The sequence below is a fragment of the Lissotriton vulgaris genome, chromosome 1_1 (assembly GCF_964263255.1).
Source record: "Lissotriton vulgaris chromosome 1_1, aLisVul1.2, whole genome shotgun sequence".
Classification (NCBI taxonomy): Eukaryota; Metazoa; Chordata; class Amphibia; order Caudata; family Salamandridae; genus Lissotriton; species Lissotriton vulgaris.
The window spans coordinates 2,049,218,035-2,049,238,508 of NC_141685.1; the positions used below are offsets into that span (position 1 = coordinate 2,049,218,035).

General features: G+C 41.1%; 1 protein-coding gene across 3 annotated transcripts in view; it reads left to right on the plus strand.

The window, feature by feature from the left end:
- The window catches only part of GYS2 (glycogen synthase 2), a 610,704-nt gene that overhangs the window by 142,266 nt on the left and 447,964 nt on the right, over positions 1-20,474 (plus strand). For all 3 annotated transcript variants that reach the window (XM_086920470.1, XM_086920476.1, XM_086920482.1), the window contains exon 4: positions 1,199-1,384. In XM_086920470.1, the coding sequence (XP_086776596.1) occupies positions 1,199-1,384 (186 nt within the window). The remainder of the gene's footprint in view (positions 1-1,198; positions 1,385-20,474) is intronic.

Sequence of the window (20,474 nt, forward strand, 5' to 3'; positions counted from 1 at the left end):
AAAATCAGCTGAATGGAAAGCTGCTTTTTTACTTTCCTTAACCCGCTGTGCGGTAGCCAGCCTGTGACCTTATACCTCACGTCCAATACCAAGTGTAAAATCATTGTATTGATCAATGGATGATTAACAAGACTCGCCTTAGCGACCAAAGAATTTTGCCTGCAATTTGTTTTGTATGACATAACTAGGTTAAATTATGTATTGTCGCTAGTCTAGGGATCATGAAGAACAATGATGCTGCAAATATTTAAGTTATTTTAAAGCTTACTCTGTTGAAAGCATTTGTGAAATTTGCGTAGCAAAAATGAGATGAGAACAGGACACTTTTTAGGAACAGTTGACTTTTGGTATGGTTAATGAAGGGTGGTTAATACACTAATCAGTGACAAAATGTACTTCTGTTGGAACAACAAATAATTGCCTAGGCAGAGTTCAACTTGCAGAGAAGCAGATCTAGTGACATTCTTCAGGTGCCGGATTTCTGAGAGGCATGAGTCATCCATGTGTTACCATATATACACTATTGTATAGTTGTGAGATGGCAAAGACTATAAAAAGAAGCCATGCATCTCATGCTGACAACATTTACACACAGATGCATATCTTATTGCTAAAGAGAATAATTGAAGGAGCTTTTTTTCCAGGGAAACTTCCATTCATCAATTTAAGCTACAGCAGTTACCTTTAATGTGTACTTGTTCAGAACAAGTTGCCTTTAATCTCCAGTCCAGTGTCTAAGAGGTTTGGCTGAGTTGTTGGGAGCGGTTAATATCTCATGCTTTGTACTGGGACCGTCTCGTGCAGCTAAGATCAGCTGGGCTGTGGGGGGGAGATGGACTCGACAGATGACAATGAGGGAAAATTAAATAAATAATTCAATTTCCCTTGTCTGTCGTGCTCCCGCCACCCTCACACCCCACCCCACCACTCTCACCTGCACGGGCCACTCCTGGATTGTACTATTCTCTTGTGGAAGCCTAATCACATCAACGCAACACTATGCTGTAGACGTTGATAAATTTAACACAAATACCTCATGCTAGCCCCAGTTTGTCCCTCAGTTCCACCCTCTTATATTTCAATTAAGACTACTAACTATAACCATGACTATCCAGCATGTAAACCAATTTTTCTAAATGTATGTCTGCGTGTTCTGTCACATCTATCTGTGACGTATTCCTTTTTTTAAACTTACTAGATCACTGATCAGTTAGAAGATCAGACAAACATCATTACCCACTTCCACGAGTGGCAGTCAGGAGCTGGATTGATCCTGTCCCGTTATAGGAAAATTCCTATTGCAACTATCTTCACCACACATGCAACACTGCTGGGCAGATACCTCTGTGCTGGGAACGCAGACTTCTACAACAGACTGGAACAGGTATTGTTGCTTTATAACATTCCAACGTTGTATATAATAAATAAACAACAGACTATTGCTCAGAAAATAAAAATGAGTGACCCGGTGTCTGAAAATACTTTTTCTGCAGAGTAAAATGTTCGATTTTAATGTAAGGAGTAATTTTTTTCTTACAAAAATAGGGCTGACATATAACAATAGTATTCTTCTTTGGTCAAGAATATTTTGTAGGAATTGTAATTCAAAATACAATTTTTTAATGTTTGGGATCAGTTTTATTGTGAAGTTAATATTTTGAGACTATAGATTTCAAGAACGATATTTTCATTTTATTGTTTCTAAACTGAAATATGGATCCCTTAAACGTGTAATATTTTACAATTTCTGTTTGATTTCTGCATAATGTTCAGATGAATTGGGTACCCACAGAAACAGCATTTGATGGCATCAAGGTGTGTCTACGTTTAGAGTGTATTGACGGGTAGGTTAATTTGGAAGCTTCTGTCGCTCACACGGAAATAACACCTGCTATCGGTGATGTATCCAAGTCTAGCAGTGCAATATATAATCCAATCATAACCACTAAAACAATATTTTGCTGCAACATATCAAGCAGGTCAAGTGTATTTATGAATGTAGCTGTAGTGTAAATTCAGTAGACATCCAAATGTATGTACCTTATTTTCTGCATATTGGGTTATTTGTATATTGTGTTAGCATGCGTGATTTTGTGGCTACGGGGAAATTGCTTTATATATCCCCCGATTAACTTTCTACACTTACTAGCAGGGGTTGTTTCAGAAGTCGGTTCCAATAGATGAGTGACCAGGGAATTGTGGGAGTGGTTGACAAGTCAGCAGGAGCATGTGGCAGTTGGCATGAGAGAGAAGCTGATAGGCATTGATAAGGGCCCTTATTAAACGTCATGTTGTAGTCAAAGAAATTATGCAAATGTTAATAATCTCAGAGGAATAAAGGAATAGGTGAGGCATACCTGTGATGTGGCTGCTGACCATTTCCGATTAGGTCCCTGTGCCATCCATTGTATCATTTTTCCATTTAGGTATTTTGGGAAACAGACCTATTGTATTCAATATAAACTTAGTATGAGAGTTTTCTCTGCCCCTTCATAATGATTTAACAACTTTCTTGTCTGGTCTGTTCCCTGTTCCCGATTCAATGGGTTCTATCTATTTTCTTGTGTTTGACTCACCCAAGGAACATTTCAGTCCCAGTGTATTTTGATTGGATACTTGCACTGCAACACAACCTTACATTACAGTGTATGAGGCACTATTATTGCTCCCTCTCTGTCTCTTCTTGCTCTTCTTTCCATCCTTTCGGCTCCCAACTCTAAAAATGTGTGCTCCCACCTCCTGCATTCTGCCCCGTCTTCCTAGCGCTACGTGCTGCTGTATCAGTAGGTGGCAATCTTTGATGGGAGAGAGAAAGCTAGAGAGAGAGAGAGAGGGAGAGTGTGAGTGTGTGTGTGTGTGTGCGAAGCTGGTCACTTGCCTGGGCACACTTGTGCAGCATTAATCTTGAATGTCGTAATATGGATGAATCTGAGCAGGGATGACAGACTTTGGTATATAGACAAGAACTGTGTCACTTGCTGCATCTCAAATTTTGGAGTTGGCCACCAGTGGATGTTGGGGTTCATGGCCTGGCTGTTTACCATGCCTTGTGGCCAACTCCCTTTATCCACAGCTAATGACTTTGTTGAGTGGGGTTTCACTTCCTGCTGAGGGTTGTTAGTAGGATTTGGCTGAAAGCTAGACCCAGCTGAAAACCCCCACTGAACACAGCCGTAGGCTATGCACAGTGAGGGTTGATTGTTCACAGTGGGTTGGAGACAGGACCAGGATTTGCAACTAATCCCTGACTGCTCATGGCCAATGGCAGATTATTAATTGGACGATGTCACCAGTGATGTCATCAGTTACGTCATTTGGCATATTTTCAGTGATGTCATCAATGATGCATTTTAATATTTAATGAATGATGTGATACATGAGGGCATAAGCAGTGCCTTATGGGGGTATGAAATATGGGAGTTTATCTAGCCATAACTGACAAATATCAGTGTTTCTTAGGTTATCTTTTGTAACTATAACTGCACTTTAACTGTGGGTTTATTTAAGTGAATTTCAGAGTTTTTTAAAACATACATTAAGGGTCTGATCTAAGGTTTTGAGGAATGGTGCTCCATCTGTTAAAGTTAGGGACAACATTACCCCTGCCACCCTCACAGGCTACCATCTCCAAAAATTAAGAAATGACTGTCAATCCAGTGGCTATCTCTGTTCCTTGAAAGGAACCGCCACCATGGAATAGCATAAATATATATATAGATCTAGCTCTCTCTTTCTCTCTCTCTCTCTCTCTCTCTCTCTCTCTCTCTCTCTCTCTCTCTCTCTCTCTCTCTATATATATATCTTTTTTTCACTGTTTAGTGAGCACTATTTAAAACGGATGCATTACCGGTACTGACTGTCTGTGAGCAAGGGCGGATGCCCGAAACGCGTCAGATTGCCTGGTTGGACTTCTAAATAAAGAACTGTGCTTATAATTATTGGATCCGCGTGGTTTCCTGGGTCGTTGAATTCGGAGCTCGGTGACTGCATTTGTCTATATATATATATATATATACGTGTATATATATATATATATATATATATATATACGTATATATATATCTATATATGTATATATATATATATATGTGTATATAAATATATATATATATATATATATATATATATTATATATATATATATATATATATATATATATATATATATATATATATATATATATATATATATATATATATTCACTAAAAAAAACATAGGCTTCACATCAGTTATAGTTAGCTGGAAATTTTACTGACATAAAACCATTGAAATTCCACGTTATAGTTAGTTGGACTCACTATAACTTGCGCGTGTAATGCACTGCTGATGACGTCACATATTACATCACTCATGACATGGTCAGTGACATCACTCATGACGTCACTGATGACACCATCCAGTGAATGTGTGCCTTTATGAAAAATAAATATGTTTTATATATGTATATGTAAAGGTAGATGGAAAAATAAATGTTTAAATAAGTGTGTAAATGGAATGTGTAAAATGATTGGTTAACTGGCTTATTAAGTGTATCTTAGTGAATACATATATTAACGAGTAATGTTTAAATATTTAAATATATGTATCAGTGTTTCACTTTGTGTATAAGTTGCTGCATGGGTTGGTGAGTAGCTACATGTGTGTGTACATAGATTATTAGATTTTTTTTAGTATCAGTATGAGTGTCTGTATGGTTTGGTGGGCGTGTTACTTAGCACATTGATGCATCAATGACTGACTCACTGTTTGTATGTGTTTTGAAAACAGCATATGTGCAGGACTGTATGGGTGGATGAGTGTGTATATGTGTGTGTTAGTGAGTGAATGGCTGTCTCATTAGTGTCTTTATCAGTAACTACATATGTTTTAATCTAGTATATGTGAGTATTGATGTATAAGAGTGAGTATATGTGAGATTGATAGAGTTCTTGTTTAAATAAGTATGTGTTTCTATAAGTGATTGTTTAAGAGAGTAAGTATGTGTAAGTTTCCTTAGAAGTAAGGTGGTAGTGTGTGTATAGCTGTATATGCAAATAAATGGATGTTCAATAGTTTATTTGCATGTGTGAGTATGTGTGTGAGTAACTTTTGGATGACTGTCGGTGTGTAACAGGATGTATAGGTGTATCACTACATATGATGAGTGTATATATGTATGAGTGACTATATAGAACTGTTAGTGAATGAGTGAATGTGTATATAGATGGTGGAATTATTGAATTGGTTGTTGTAACTGGTATGGGTATCTCCATTTTAAAAAAAATTTAATTTATATTTTTCAATATGTGTTTCATGGGTTACATTACAGTGAAAGGAGGTCTGTCACTCTGTCGCAAGGATGATGTCATGATTGATGTCATGAGTGATGTCACTGATCATGTCATGAGTGATGTAATATGTGACGTCATCAGCAGTGCATTACACGCGCAAGTTATAGTGAGACCAACTAACTATAACGTGGAATTTCAATAGTTTTATGTCAGTAAAATTTCCAGCTAACTATAACTGATGTGAAACCTATGGTTTTTTAGTGAATTTAATAGGTTTTTTAAATGCTAATTCCTAACTATAACTGGTGTGAAACCTATGTTTTTTTCAGTGAATTTCATTGGTTTTTGTAAATGCTAATTCCTAACTATAACTGGTCTGAAACCTATGGTTTTTTCAGTGAATTTCATAGGTTTTTTTAATGCTAATTCCTAACTATAAGTCTCACTTTATAAGTAAGACTGTTAGCGCTCTAGTTGTTTAGAACAGTCTGGTACATTCTGTCACTGGGCTACAGTTGGGCTATATTTGAGCTATATTTTTTTTTTGTCTCTGGTGGCCATCTTTGGGCTACATTGGGCTACATTTGGGCTACATTTTGTCTCTAACATATATATAGCCCAATGTAGCACAATACATATTTTTTCAAAGTTAATTTTCGTAAAAAACACTTAAGAATAGGGCTACCAGTCCCTACAATTTTTCCCATTTTTTAATTTATTTTTTTATTTTTTATTTTTGGAGTGCTCCCGGTGCGCGCCCCGGGGAGCGCCCCGAAGAGCGTACTTCTATAAAGCGCCCCGGGGCGCGCTCCGGGGAGCGTCCCGTAAGCGCCAATATCGCGAACGAAAACATGATCGTGACGTATCGCGTAGCCGCGTCCGCGTGATACCCACGGCGTAAGCGCACCCGGAAGTACTCGAGCGAATACGATCGCGCAACGTAAACATCCGATGCGCTTACGCGACGCGACCCGGGGCGCGTTGCGTGAGCGCGTCGGGTCATGTAACCTGAAAATAACACTTTTCATTGGTTCATAACAGTTTTGGTTTCATAATGATGAAGCCCCTGGTCTTGTGACCTGAAAATAACACTTCTCATTGGTTCAGGACAGTTTTTTTTCCAAATGAAGAAGACCCCACCTTTTTTCTTATTCTGACTTTGTCCTTTGACTGAGGAAGACCTGTTTGTACCTCTCTGTACCTTTTTGATCTTTATAATGGCTTCAGTAGCAGCAGCAGCTGGTGCATCTGCCCCACCACCACCACCACAACAACCAAGAGGACCAGCTCAAGATTACATTGGTGGTCCACAAGAGGAGGAGGAGGAAGAGGAAGAGGAGGAGGGGAGGAGAAGATGGCTGCCTGAACAAAATACCCCATACAAGCCCAAGTCACACATTTAATGGGAGTTTTTTTCACTCCCAGAGGGCAAGAAAAAAGTGAATGCGGCCAAGGTAACTTGCCTAATCTGTAAGGAAGAACTCTCAAGGGGCAACCCAAACAAAAAATATTCCTTTGGTAACAATACCATGATTCGACATATGACCCGTAAGCACCCTAACAACTATTCTCGTGCAGAGCTCAGGGAACTGGCCAGTAACCTCCCCCAGTCTTCAAGGACCACCCCCCAAAGAAACGAACCCACTTCATCGGGACCAGAAACATCAGAGATGATGCCTTGTATTCAGCCACGATTTGCTGATTTTAAAATCACTTGTACTGCATGTGGCAAGCTTATCGCCTATGGTGAAAAGAGCGTAAAGCTCATCCTCCTTGCAGGTGACAATCACAAGTGCCCCAAAAATAAGTAATTTTTTGGGTTTTTTGTTTTTTTGCTCCAGTTGAGCCAGTTTCAATTCCCTTTTTTTTGTTTCTCCCCCTAAAGAAATACAAAAAAAATATAAAACTGTTTTGAAAAGCCAAAAAAAGTACAAAATGTTCAAAAAACACAAAAAAATATAAAACAACAAAAAGAAGAAAAAAAAAAGTTATTTTTAGAACTACCTCCAATTTCTAAAAAAAGGCTTCATTTTTTAAAAACTCTGTCATTCTTTTTTCCTCATAGTACGCTCCCCGGTGCGCGTACCGGGCGCTCCCCCCACGCAAAACGAAAAAAATATTTATTTTTTAAATGCCCCGCGGGGCCCTTTTATAGCCCCCACATCAAACCTAGGGGGTCAGAGGGGGTCTATCCCTGACGCCTTATGGTCATTTCCCCCTTTGTTTTAGCCACCTCTTGTGTCTCGATTTTACCGAGACACAAGATGGCGGCCGCTCCCGACTGTTCCGAATGTTTACAGACACCCGAGAGCCAATCAGCTTTCCGTGCGCACCTCGCGTGGCGCGCCCGGAGCGCTCCCCGGGGCGCGTACCGGGGCGCTGCCATAGATATATATATTTTTTTGAACCTAAATTACTCAAAATCCACTGGAGCACATATTTTGAGACATAGTAAAGGCACATCGGGCTACCAGTCCCTACAATTTTGCCAAATTTGGTGGAAATCCATTCAGCCGTTCGGCTAAAAGTGAAATCGACCGCCCTATGGAAATTAACATGGGTAAAACGCGTTTTGGGACCCCCCTTTTATCTCGGCCCCCGCTTGACGAATCCCCCCCAAACTTTCAGGGAAGGACCGGAACGCCGCGAGGCCATTTTGAGGAAATTGTCAGTCAGATTCGTCAACCGGCGCCAAAGTTATTCCAAATAGAATTTTGAGATTTAACATTGAAAAAAATCCTAACTATAACTACCTACTGGCGACCGCCAGTAGGTAATATATATATATATGTATATATCTATATATCTATACTACTATAATAAAGGAAGAACTTTGAGGCTTTGAGGCGGGTAAACTCGGGAACCACAGCGCCAATCCACACACCCGATACACTGTTGTAATCATCAGGGTGTGCAGATGGTTATAGGCTATATAAAAAAAAATCCTTATTTAAAAAATGTACATTAAAAAAAAAATAGTCCCTCCGAAGTAGCGCCGGCCGCGGTGTGCGTGCTCACGTCAGGAGCGCGGGGAGAAGCGGCGTCCAGGAGCGCGACGAGGAGCGGCGGACATGGCGCGGGGGAGGAGCGGTGCCGTGAGGAGCAGCAGACAGGCCGGAGGAGCGGTGACCAGCGGCGGTGAGGTGACAAGCAGTGGACAGGCGGGAGGAGTGGTGAGGTGACAAGCAACGGACAGCGGCGGTGAGGAGCGAGGAGCAGCGGACCGGTAAACTGAAGAGCGCGGGGGAGGAGCAGCAGCTGAGGTAAGGGGACCCACGGACAATGTCGGGGCAGGCGGGGGACGGGCCGGGCGGGGGCCCGGGCTTCTGGACAATGTCCGGGCAGGGGGGGGGTCGGGGAAGCCTGATTGCTCCCGGACAAGGTCGGGACGGGCTGCTAGTATATATATATATATATATATATATATAAAGACAGATATATATATATCTATATATATATATATATATATATATAAAGACATTTTCTGAGTAGATCCTCGACAATCACCACCAAGTCCCACAGGGTCACAGAAAGGCAGCACACCAAACAGCAAATCCAGGTAAGTTCAAGTTGTTCACTTCATATTTATTTGCTTATTTTTCTTCATCATTTCTCCATAAGTTTCAACCCTGCAAAGTACAGAGTGTGTCAGGTAACAAAAAAGACGACCTAAGCGTTTCGGCCAGAGGCCTTCGTCCGGGTCATGTGATAGTAGGTGAGGGGTGTTTAAAAAGGGGTTGGTTTGACCCGCACCCAATTAGCAAGGAATCCCAAAATTTAAAAAAGCTGTGTCATAAGGGAACAAACAATCATATTCATTTTTGATTTAATCATCTTGAGATGCATGAATCCTATGGGGACTAGTAAAGTACTTAAAGTCAAATTACATTGTAGATTCATGTAGCACTTAAATATATATTCTCTTGCAACAACAGTTAAAGAACACCCAGCAACTGCGTGTCATCAAACCCATATGTGTCATGTGCGTAGAGTCCAAAACTTTATAGTTCATACAGTATTTGAATGTATAGAAAGATGTACCAGCAGTTAAGGACACCCGGCAGTTGGATTGATTTGATAATTTTTCCCTGTATATATCAGCATAGACTTAGGGGCTAAAGCAGTAAGTAAGTGTCACAACGAACACAAAAACCCTTCATGGAACCTAAGTCTGTGAATTATATACAATTAAGGTAGATGGTATCTAATCTTGGTAAAGCATCGGATTAGAAGGGGGATGTAAAGAATAAAGACCGTTATAATCTGGTCCTGGTAAGGTATCGGGTTGGAGGGGGGATGTGGAACAATAGTAGTTGCAGGTCCCGACTCTTTTCTGTCTCTAGGGGAAAAGAATGTAAGCCTTTGGCAAAGTACCATGGAATAGCGTAACTATATATCTAGATCTAGCTCTCTCTTTCTCTCTCTCTCTCTCTCTCTATATATATATATATATATATGTATATTCCAAAAGGCACAAAGTCAATGAAGTACGCTCTCAGGGCAAAAACAGGCAAACACCGAAGATATCTTTAGTGCTGTTTATTCCACAACGCGTTTCGCCGTGAAGACGGCTTGATCACGTGGAAAACAAAATGCAAAGCCATTGGTTATATCTATTAACATCATAGACATAGAAATGAGACTGAACATAATTACGTGTTTTGATTAGACTCTAAATGCATTTCACGTACTGAATACAACATGTATGTCTTCAAAACGATATTTGTCACGTAGTATGGAACATCCCCAAAATTGTAAGAAACAAATGTGCCAATAAAAAATTATTATTATTTGCTTCAACAACACGATAGAAAACAAAGTTGTAAACAAGATGTCATTGTATGGATAACTCGTGGAACGTAACACAGAGTCCTAATGTGCTGGAAACATGGCGTTTCTAAATTGGGGAGCGTACCATATCTGCTAAGTGATGTATCACCAGAGAATGAAACCCGAAGTCAGAAAGTGGTAGTGACATCGGGATAAACTCCTAGGGCCAGGGAGTAAAGGGTTGGACCTAGATCACGTCTGTATCGCCTCATCAAAGTACATAGGTATTCGCAAGTGCTCGAATAAAGTGTAAATGTCTACCATACAGTCTTTGCAAACCATGCAGTGCCTTTGTGCTCAAAAAAGGTGGAGAAGGGGAGGGGTCCCGTGAGGTGAAGTGCCAGTGGAGTGGGCCCCTTCTCGCGTGTTCCTAAAAGAACAAAACAAATATGTAAATTAATACAGGTTTAAAATCAGATGAAATACATTTTCTATACCTATGTAATACTACATAGGACTGAACACAAGCATAAGGTATGGAGGAAAAATAAGTTAATTATCAGCATGAAAGACAAACAAAAACATAAACTGACATCAGCTATGGTAAATTACGAATCTTTAAGGTGTACTGCTAATTCCTCATCCTGGTTGAGGCCTCCCGGATCCTTGCACTGGAAGTCTATGATTAGTCTCGACTCCCTCTGTCGCAATTTGAGAATCCTGTTACCCCCTCTAGGATTTTTGGGTACCTGTTCCAAAATTGTATAACTAAGGTACTTGGCATTGGAAAAGTGTTGTTCCTTGAAGTGCCTAGCCACAGGGTATTTGGGATCAAAATTTGTGATTGCTCTGGTATGTTCCAGGATCCGCTTCTTTGCCATGCATGTGGTGCTGCCTATGTACCATTTGCCACACGGGCACACTATTGCATAAACGACAAAGGTAGAGCTACATGTGAGGAAGGACTTGATTTTCTTATTTATGCCATTGTAGGTGACTTCTTTGCATGATTTGCTGTTGGCACAGGCCTTACAGTGGCCACATGGAAAAAAGCCATCTAGACCTTGTACATTGGCAGGGGGGTATGTGGTGATATCACTATGAACTAGCAAGTCCCTGATGCTTTTCCCCCGTCTGTATGTTATGCTGGGTCTTTTGGGTAATTCTTTGCCAATGATATTGTCTGCTTTGAGTATATCCCAATTTTTGGAAATAACCTTTTTGATTGCTTGGGAGTCACTGCTATACGTGAGGATGAGTCTCGGGCCACCTTCATCTCCCATATTGGTATTGGGTTTGTCACAGATGGTATCAGATCTTTTTATGGCATTGGCTCTTTCCCTCGCTCTTTTGACCACCCAATTAGGATAACCTCTGGCTTTGAACCTGTCGCATATGATCTCACTCTCTGCTTTGTAAGCTTGGTCATTGTTACAGTTACGCTTGGCCCGCAATAGCTCCCCAAATGGGATACTCCATTTTAAGCTCTCGGGGTGACTGCTTAGGGCATGCAAGATGCTGTTGCCAGCAGTGGCCTTGCGAAAAAGTTTGGTCTGTACAGACTCATTGACAATCTCAATTTTGACATCGAGGTACTCAATGTCAGTTTTACTCTTAATGCCACTGAGAACTATGCCACGCATGTTACAATTGAGTTTGTCAATAAAATCATCTGCTTCCTTCATTGTTCCTTTCCAGACAATGAAGAGATCGTCTATGTACCTCAACCACATAGATACCTTCGTAAAGTCCTGTTGTAAGATGGGGTCAGAGCGTATGTCTTTTTCCCATTTTCCAAGGAACAGATTGGCAAAGCTCGGTGAAAAACATGAGCCCATAGCTGAGCCACTGACCTGTTTAAATAGTTCACCATTGAACAAACAAATGTTGTTTTTTAGGCAATATTTGATCATTTCTACAAGCATGATAGTGTTCCCTGTATCTCATGGATCTTGCCCTGAGGAAAAACTCACATGCTTCCACTCCCTGGTCATGATCAATTATGGTGTACAAGCTTTGGACATCTAGGGTTACCAAGATATAATCTTTTTCCCATCTTAGATTTTCTATCTTTTTCAGAAAATCTTTTGTGTCCTTAACATAGCTTTCAAGTTCCATTACAAACTCCCTCAGAAATACATCTATGTATTTGGAGATTCTCTCCGATACACTCCCTCGTGATGACACTATGGGTCTCCCTGGGGGTTTAGTGGCATTCTTGTGTATCTTGGGCAGCAGATACAGTACTGGGAGAACAGGATAATCACATTTTAGATAATTATATTCATCCCAAGAAAGAATGCCTCTCTCCTTCCATTCAAAAAGGAAATCCCACACACAATTTACACTTTCATGATAACATTTCCAATCAATGGGTTCATAGAAATTGTTGTCACTCAATTGCCTATTAGCCTCTGAAATATACATATCCCTGTCCAGCAAGACAATGTTACCTCCTTTGTCCGCAGGGCGTATGACTATTGTCTCATCAGCCATAAGGGTTTTTATGGCTTGTCTTTGTTTGTAACTCATATTGGGTTGTTTCCTCAGTTTGTACTTGTGATGCTTCTGTCTAAAGTCATTGAGGCTTTTGTTCACACACTCGTGAAATGTATCTATGTTATCGTGTGGTAAGGTGGGAAGAAAGTTAGACTTGTTTTTGAATGCAGTGTTGGCTGTAGTGTTAGTGCAAATGTCTAATTCTGAAAGCAATTGTGTGGTGCTGCAAGCCTCTTCTTCCTGCATTTCATTGATGCCTAGATCCATAATAACGTTTAAGGTCTCACTGTCTCCAATATCAAAATTGTACATATCATTACTTTCAGGATCTTTCACAAGGGGTCCCTGATCACCTTTCAGTTTATACCATTTGTTCAGTTTGAGTTTTCTTGTAAATTTAAATAAGTCTATTCTGTTATCGGTATAGCTGGAAGGATATGAGGGACAGAATGACAAACCTAGACAAAGGGTTCTTTTTTCAATCATATTCAGTTTTCTTTTTGACAAGTTAACTATGGTCATGTTTACCATTTCGTCATCCATTAGTATTTCCTTTTGTTGGCACGTCCTCTGCTTGTTCCCACTGCGCCACGACCCTTGTCTTTTTTGCCATCGTTGTCTGATTCGTATTCTCCTGTTTGCTCGTTTCCCCTTCCGCGTCCTCTTCCGCGTGTTCCTCTCCCACGTCCTCGGGGTTTCGGTACCGGGGTCTCCCGCGTTGTTAGACGCCCCCTTCTCAGAGTCCGGTATTCGTCTAAAAAAGTCAGCTGCTTTTTTCCTTTCGCAGGGGTCACGGTGATCAGGGAAACATCAGATTCACTCCCACTTGTGACATTGGCTTCTGTTGTCACGTTCCTGTTGTCCCCGGCTTCCTCCATAAGACTGGTGCCGGTGGTATCATTTTTGTATAAATGATCGTACTTGTGACTAAACGTGAGTATTCTTCCGCTGTCATAATCAGCATAGTCGCGGTTGAGTTTTCTTTCTTTCCTTGCTTTGATTTCCTCTTCATGTTTCGTTAGTCTTTCTTGAATGGGTTTGAGTTTTGCGTTCAAACTTTCAGCTTCCATAGCTTTGTTAAGGTCTTCCATAATTCCTTTTATTTCCTTAATGAGTTCCTCTCGGTCCAGCCACGCGTACTTAATTAAGATTTCAAGCATTCTGCGAGAGCTGTTTGCAGAGTTTGTGGACCACTCCTCTAACATTAAGGGATTTGGTTTCTCGTATGTTGGTGTAGTAAATATACGTAGTCCTCTTGGAACCATGTTTTGATCTAAGTAGTGTTGCAATGATGTAGCCTCCCACCATTTGGTGACCTCAGTTTTCTTCAACTTCTCGTATTGTTTAAGTTTTTGTTCAATGGGTTCCAAAGTCGTGGTCGGTTCATTGGTTTTAGTTGAGTTGTTAGGAATTGTTTTCCTTGCAAACATAGTTTTTGCAGCTTTCATGCGTTCTTCGTCCTCCTCCATGTTGGAAAACCTTATTAAACAGCACAAGAATGATGTTGCTTTTCAGGTGTGTGCCTGTCTGCCCCCCCAGTAATGCCGGGTTCCTTCTGCCACAGATAATTCAGTAATCAGGGAAACTGGTACTGTAAGTTTGCACGCACGTTTTGCGTAAATGTTTTTGTAGTTTTTAAGGTGTGTCGAAGTCCGTTACACCCCCCGTGAGGTATGAGCGGCAAGTGGTGGTGTCTCCCGCTGCCCCGGAGTGTATGAGTGGCCGCAGACAACCTCCGTTGTCTCACAACTTCCCCCACCCCGAGGACGGAAAGCTACCAACCCCGCTCACCTTCAATCGGGTAACTTTCGGCGGACATGCACTTCCTTCTTTCCAAGCAGTTCCCCGTCACAATCACAAAGGCCGGTCAGGGCGGGAACCTCCGTAACAATTAGTTCAACAGAAAACTCCTTCTGGACCCCAGGTGACCCGTGGAAGGTGGCGTACGTGTCGGCGGAGTGAAGCCGACTCGAATCAATTCCAAAAGGCACAAAGTCAATGAAGTACGCTCTCAGGGCAAAAACAGGCAAACACCGAAGATATCTTTAGTGCTGTTTATTCCACAACGCGTTTCGCCGTGAAGACGGCTTGATCACGTGGAAAACAAAATGCAAAGCCATTGGTTATATCTATTAACATCATAGACATAGAAATGAGACTGAACATAATTACGTGTTTTGATTAGACTCTAAATGCATTTCACGTACTGAATACAACATGTATGTCTTCAAAACGATATTTGTCACGTAGTATGGAACATCCCCAAAATTGTAAGAAACAAATGTGCCAATAAAAAATTATTATTATTTGCTTCAACAACACGATAGAAAACAAAGTTGTAAACAAGATGTCATTGTATGGATAACTCGTGGAACGTAACACAGAGTCCTAATGTGCTGGAAACATGGCGTTTCTAAATTGGGGAGCGTACCATATCTGCTAAGTGATGTATCACCAGAGAATGAAACCCGAAGTCAGAAAGTGGTAGTGACATCGGGATAAACTCCTAGGGCCAGGGAGTAAAGGGTTGGACCTAGATCACGTCTGTATCGCCTCATCAAAGTACATAGGTATTCGCAAGTGCTCGAATAAAGTGTAAATGTCTACCATACAGTCTTTGCAAACCATGCAGTGCCTTTGTGCTCAAAAAAGGTGGAGAAGGGGAGGGGTCCCATGAGGTGAAGTGCCAGTGGAGTGGGCCCCTTCTCGCGTGTTCCTAAAAGAACAAAACAAATATGTAAATTAATACAGGTTTAAAATCAGATGAAATACATTTTCTATACCTATGTAATACTACATAGGACTGAACACAAGCATAAGGTATGGAGGAAAAATAAGTTAATTATCAGCATGAAAGACAAACAAAAACATAAACTGACATCAGCTATGGTAAATTACGAATCTTTAAGGTGTACTGCTAATTCCTCATCCTGGTTGAGGCCTCCCGGATCCTTGCACTGGAAGTCTATGATTAGTCTCGACTCCCTCTGTCGCAATTTGAGAATCCTGTTACCCCCTCTAGGATTTTTGGGTACCTGTTCCAAAATTGTATAACTAAGGTACTTGGCATTGGAAAAGTGTTGTTCCTTGAAGTGCCTAGCCACAGGGTATTTGGGATCAAAATTTGTGATTGCTCTGGTATGTTCCAGGATCCGCTTCTTTGCCATGCATGTGGTGCTGCCTATGTACCATTTGCCACACGGGCACACTATTGCATAAACGAGAAAGGTAGAGCTACATGTGAGGAAGGACTTGATTTTCTTATTTATGCCATTGTAGGTGACTTCTTTGCATGATTTGCTGTTGGCACAGGCCTTACAGTGGCCACATGGAAAAAAGCCATCTAGACCTTGTACATTGGCAGGGGGGTATGTGGTGATATCACTATGAACTAGCAAGTCCCTGATGCTTTTCCCCCGTCTGTATGTTATGCTGGGTCTTTTGGGTAATTCTTTGCCAATGATATTGTCTGCTTTGAGTATATCCCAATTTTTGGTAATAACCTTTTTGATTGCTTGGGAGTCACTGCTATACGTGAGGATGAGTCTCGGGCCACCTTCATCTCCCATATTGGTATTGGGTTTGTCACAGATGGTATCAGATCTTTTTATGGCATTGGCTCTTTCCCTCGCTCTTTTGACCACCCAATTAGGATAACCTCTGGCTTTGAACCTGTCGCATATGATCTCACTCTCTGCTTTGTAAGCTTGGTCATTGTTACAGTTACGCTTAGCCCGCAATAGCTCCCCAAATGGGATACTCCATTTTAAGCTCTCGGGGTGACTGCTTAGGGCATGCAAGATGCTGTTGCCAGCAGTGGCCTTGCGAAAAAGTTTGGTCTGTACAGACTCATTGACAATCTCAATTTTGACATCGAGGTACTCAATGTCAGTTTTACTCTTAATGCCACTGAGAACTATGCCACGCATGTTACAATTGAGTTTGTCAATAAAATCATCTGCTTCCTTCATTGTTCCTTTCCAGACAATGAAGAGATCGTCTATGTACCTCAACCACATAGATACCTTCGTAAAGTCCTGTTGTAAGATGGGGTCAGAGCGTATGTCTTTTTCCCATTTTCCAAGGAACAGATTGGCAAAGCTCGGTGAAAAACATGAGCCCATAGCTGAGCCACTGACCTGTTTAAATAGTTCACCATTGAACAAAAAAATGTTGTTTTTTAGGCAATATTTGATCATTTCTACAAGCATGATAGTGTGTTCCCTGTATCTCATGGATCTTGCCCTGAGGAAAAACTCACATGCTTCCACTCCCTGGTCATGATCAATTATGGTGTACAAGCTTTGGACATCTAGGGTTACCAAGATATAATCTTTTTCCCATCTTAGATTTTCTATCTTTTTCAGAAAATCTTTTGTGTCCTTAACATAGCTTTCAAGTTCCATTACAAACTCCCTCAGAAATACATCTATGTATTTGGAGATTCTCTCCGATACACTCCCTCGTGATGACACTATGGGTCTCCCTGGGGGTTTAGTGGCATTCTTGTGTATCTTGGGCAGCAGATACAGTACTGGGAGAACAGGATAATCACATTTTAGATAATTATATTCATCCCAAGAAAGAATGCCTCTCTCCTTCCATTCAAAAAGGAAATCCCACACACAATTTACACTTTCATGATAACATTTCCAATCAATGGGTTCATAGAAATTGTTGTCACTCAATTGCCTATTAGCCTCTGAAATATACATATCCCTGTCCAGCAAGACAATGTTACCTCCTTTGTCCGCAGGGCGTATGACTATTGTCTCATCAGCCATAAGGGTTTTTATGGCTTGTCTTTGTTTGTAACTCATATTGGGTTGTTCCCTCAGTTTGTACTTGTGATGCTTCTGTCTAAAGTCATTGAGGCTTTTGTTCACACACTCGTGAAATGTATCTATGTTATCGTGTGGTAAGGTGGGAAGAAAGTTAGACTTGTTTTTGAATGCAGTGTTGGCTGTAGTGTTAGTGCAAATGTCTAATTCTGAAAGCAATTGTGTGGTGCTGCAAGCCTCTTCTTCCTGCATTTCATTGATGCCTAGATCCATAATAACGTTTAAGGTCTCACTGTCTCCAATATCAAAATTGTACTTATCATTACTTTCAGGATCTTTCACAAGGGGTCCCTGATCACCTTTCAGTTTATACCATTTGTTCAGTTTGAGTTTTCTTGTAAATTTAAATAAGTCTATTCTGTTATCGGTATAGCTGGAAGGATATGAGGGACAGAATGACAAACCTAGACAAAGGGTTCTTTTTTCAATCATATTCAGTTTTCTTTTTGACAAGTTAACTATGGTCATGTTTACCATTTCGTCATCCATTAGTATTTCCTTTTGTTGGCACGTCCTCTGCTTGTTCCCACTGCGCCACGACCCTTGTCTTTTTTGCCATCGTTGTCTGATTCGTATTCTCCTGTTTGCTCGTTTCCCCTTCCGCGTCCTCTTCCGCGTGTTCCTCTCCCACGTCCTCGGGGTTTCGGTACCGGGGTCTCCCGCGTTGTTAGACGCCCCCTTCTCAGAGTCCGGTATTCGTCTAAAAAAGTCAGCTGCTTTTTTCCTTTCGCAGGGGTCACGGTGATCAGGGAAACATCAGATTCACTCCCACTTGTGACATTGGCTTCTGTTGTCACGTTCCTGTTGTCCCCGGCTCAACTAAAACCAATGAACCGACCACGACTTTGGAACCCATTGAACAAAAACTTAAACAATACGAGAAGTTGAAGAAAACTGAGGTCACCAAATGGTGGGAGGCTACATCATTGCAACACTACTTAGATCAAAACATGGTTCCAAGAGGACTACGTATATTTACTACACCAACATACGAGAAACCAAATCCCTTAATGTTAGAGGAGTGGTCCACAAACTCTGCAAACAGCTCTCGCAGAATGCTTGAAATCTTAATTAAGTACGCGTGGCTGGACCGAGAGGAACTCATTAAGGAAATAAAAGGAATTATGGAAGACCTTAACAAAGCTATGGAAGCTGAAAGTTTGAACGCAAAACTCAAACCCATTCAAGAAAGACTAACGAAACATGAAGAGGAAATCAAAGCAAGGAAAGAAAGAAAACTCAACCGCGACTATGCTGATTATGACAGCGGAAGAATACTCACGTTTAGTCACAAGTACGATCATTTATACAAAAATGATACCACCGGCACCAGTCTTATGGAGGAAGCCGGGGACAACAGGAACGTGACAACAGAAGCCAATGTCACAAGTGGGAGTGAATCTGATGTTTCCCTGATCACCGTGACCCCTGCGAAAGGAAAAAAGCAGCTGACTTTTTTAGACGAATACCGGACTCTGAGAAGGGGGCGTCTAACAACGCGGGAGACCCCGGTACCGAAACCCCGAGGACGTGGGAGAGGAACACGCGGAAGAGGACGCGGAAGGGGAAACGAGCAAACAGGAGAATACGAATCAGACAACGATGGCAAAAAAGACAAGGGCCGTGGCGCAGTGGGAACAAGCAGAGGACGTGCCAACAAAAGGAAATACTAATGGATGACGAAATGGTAAACATGACCATAGTTAACTTGTCAAAAAGAAAACTGAATATGATTGAAAAAAGAACCCTTTGTCTAGGTTTGTCATTCTGTCCCTCATATCCTTCCAGCTATACCGATAACAGAATAGACTTATTTAAATTTACAAGAAAACTCAAACTGAACAAATGGTATAAACTGAAAGGTGATCAGGGACCCCTTGTGAAAGATCCTGAAAGTAATGATATGTACAATTTTGATATTGGAGACAGTGAGACCTTAAACGTTATTATGGATCTAGGCATCAATGAAATGCAGGAAGAAGAGGCTTGCAGCACCACACAATTGCTTTCAGAATTAGACATTTGCACTAACACTACAGCCAACACTGCATTCAAAAACAAGTCTAACTTTCTTCCCACCTTACCACACGATAACATAGATACATTTCACGAGTGTGTGAACAAAAGCCTCAATGACTTTAGACAGAAGCATCACAAGTACAAACTGAGGGAACAACCCAATATGAGTTACAAACAAAGACAAGCCATAAAAACCCTTATGGCTGATGAGACAATAGTCATACGCCCTGCGGACAAAGGAGGTAACATTGTCTTGCTGGACAGGGATATGTATATTTCAGAGGCTAATAGGCAATTGAGTGACAACAATTTCTATGAACCCATTGATTGGAAATGTTATCATGAAAGTGTAAATTGTGTGTGGGATTTCCTTTTTGAATGGAAGGAGAGAGGCATTCTTTCTTGGGATGAATATAATTATCTAAAATGTGATTATCCTGTTCTCCCAGTACTGTATCTGCTGCCCAAGATACACAAGAATGCCACTAAACCCCCAGGGAGACCCATAGTGTCATCACGAGGGAGTGTATCGGAGAGAATCTCCAAATACATAGATGTATTTCTGAGGGAGTTTCTAATGGAACTTGAAAGCTATGTTAAGGACACAAAAGATTTTCTGAAAAAGATAGAAAATCTAAGATGGGAAAAAGATTATATCTTGGTAACCCTAGATGTCCAAAGCTTGTACACCATAATTGATCATGACCAGGGAGTGGAAGCATGTGAGTTTTTCCTCAGGGCAAGATCCATGAGATACAGGGAACACACTATCATGCTTGTAGAAATGATCAAATATTGCCTAAAAAACAACATTTTTTTGTTCAATGGTGAACTATTTAAACAGGTCAGTGGCTCAGCTATGGGCTCATGTTTTTCACCGAGCTTTGCCAATCTGTTCCTTGGAAAATGGGAAAAAGACATACGCTCTGACCCCATCTTACAACAGGACTTTACGAAGGTATCTATGTGGTTGAGGTACATAGACGATCTCTTCATTGTCTGGAAAGGAACAATGAAGGAAGCAGATGATTTTATTGACAAACTCAATTGTAACATGCGTGGCATAGTTCTCAGT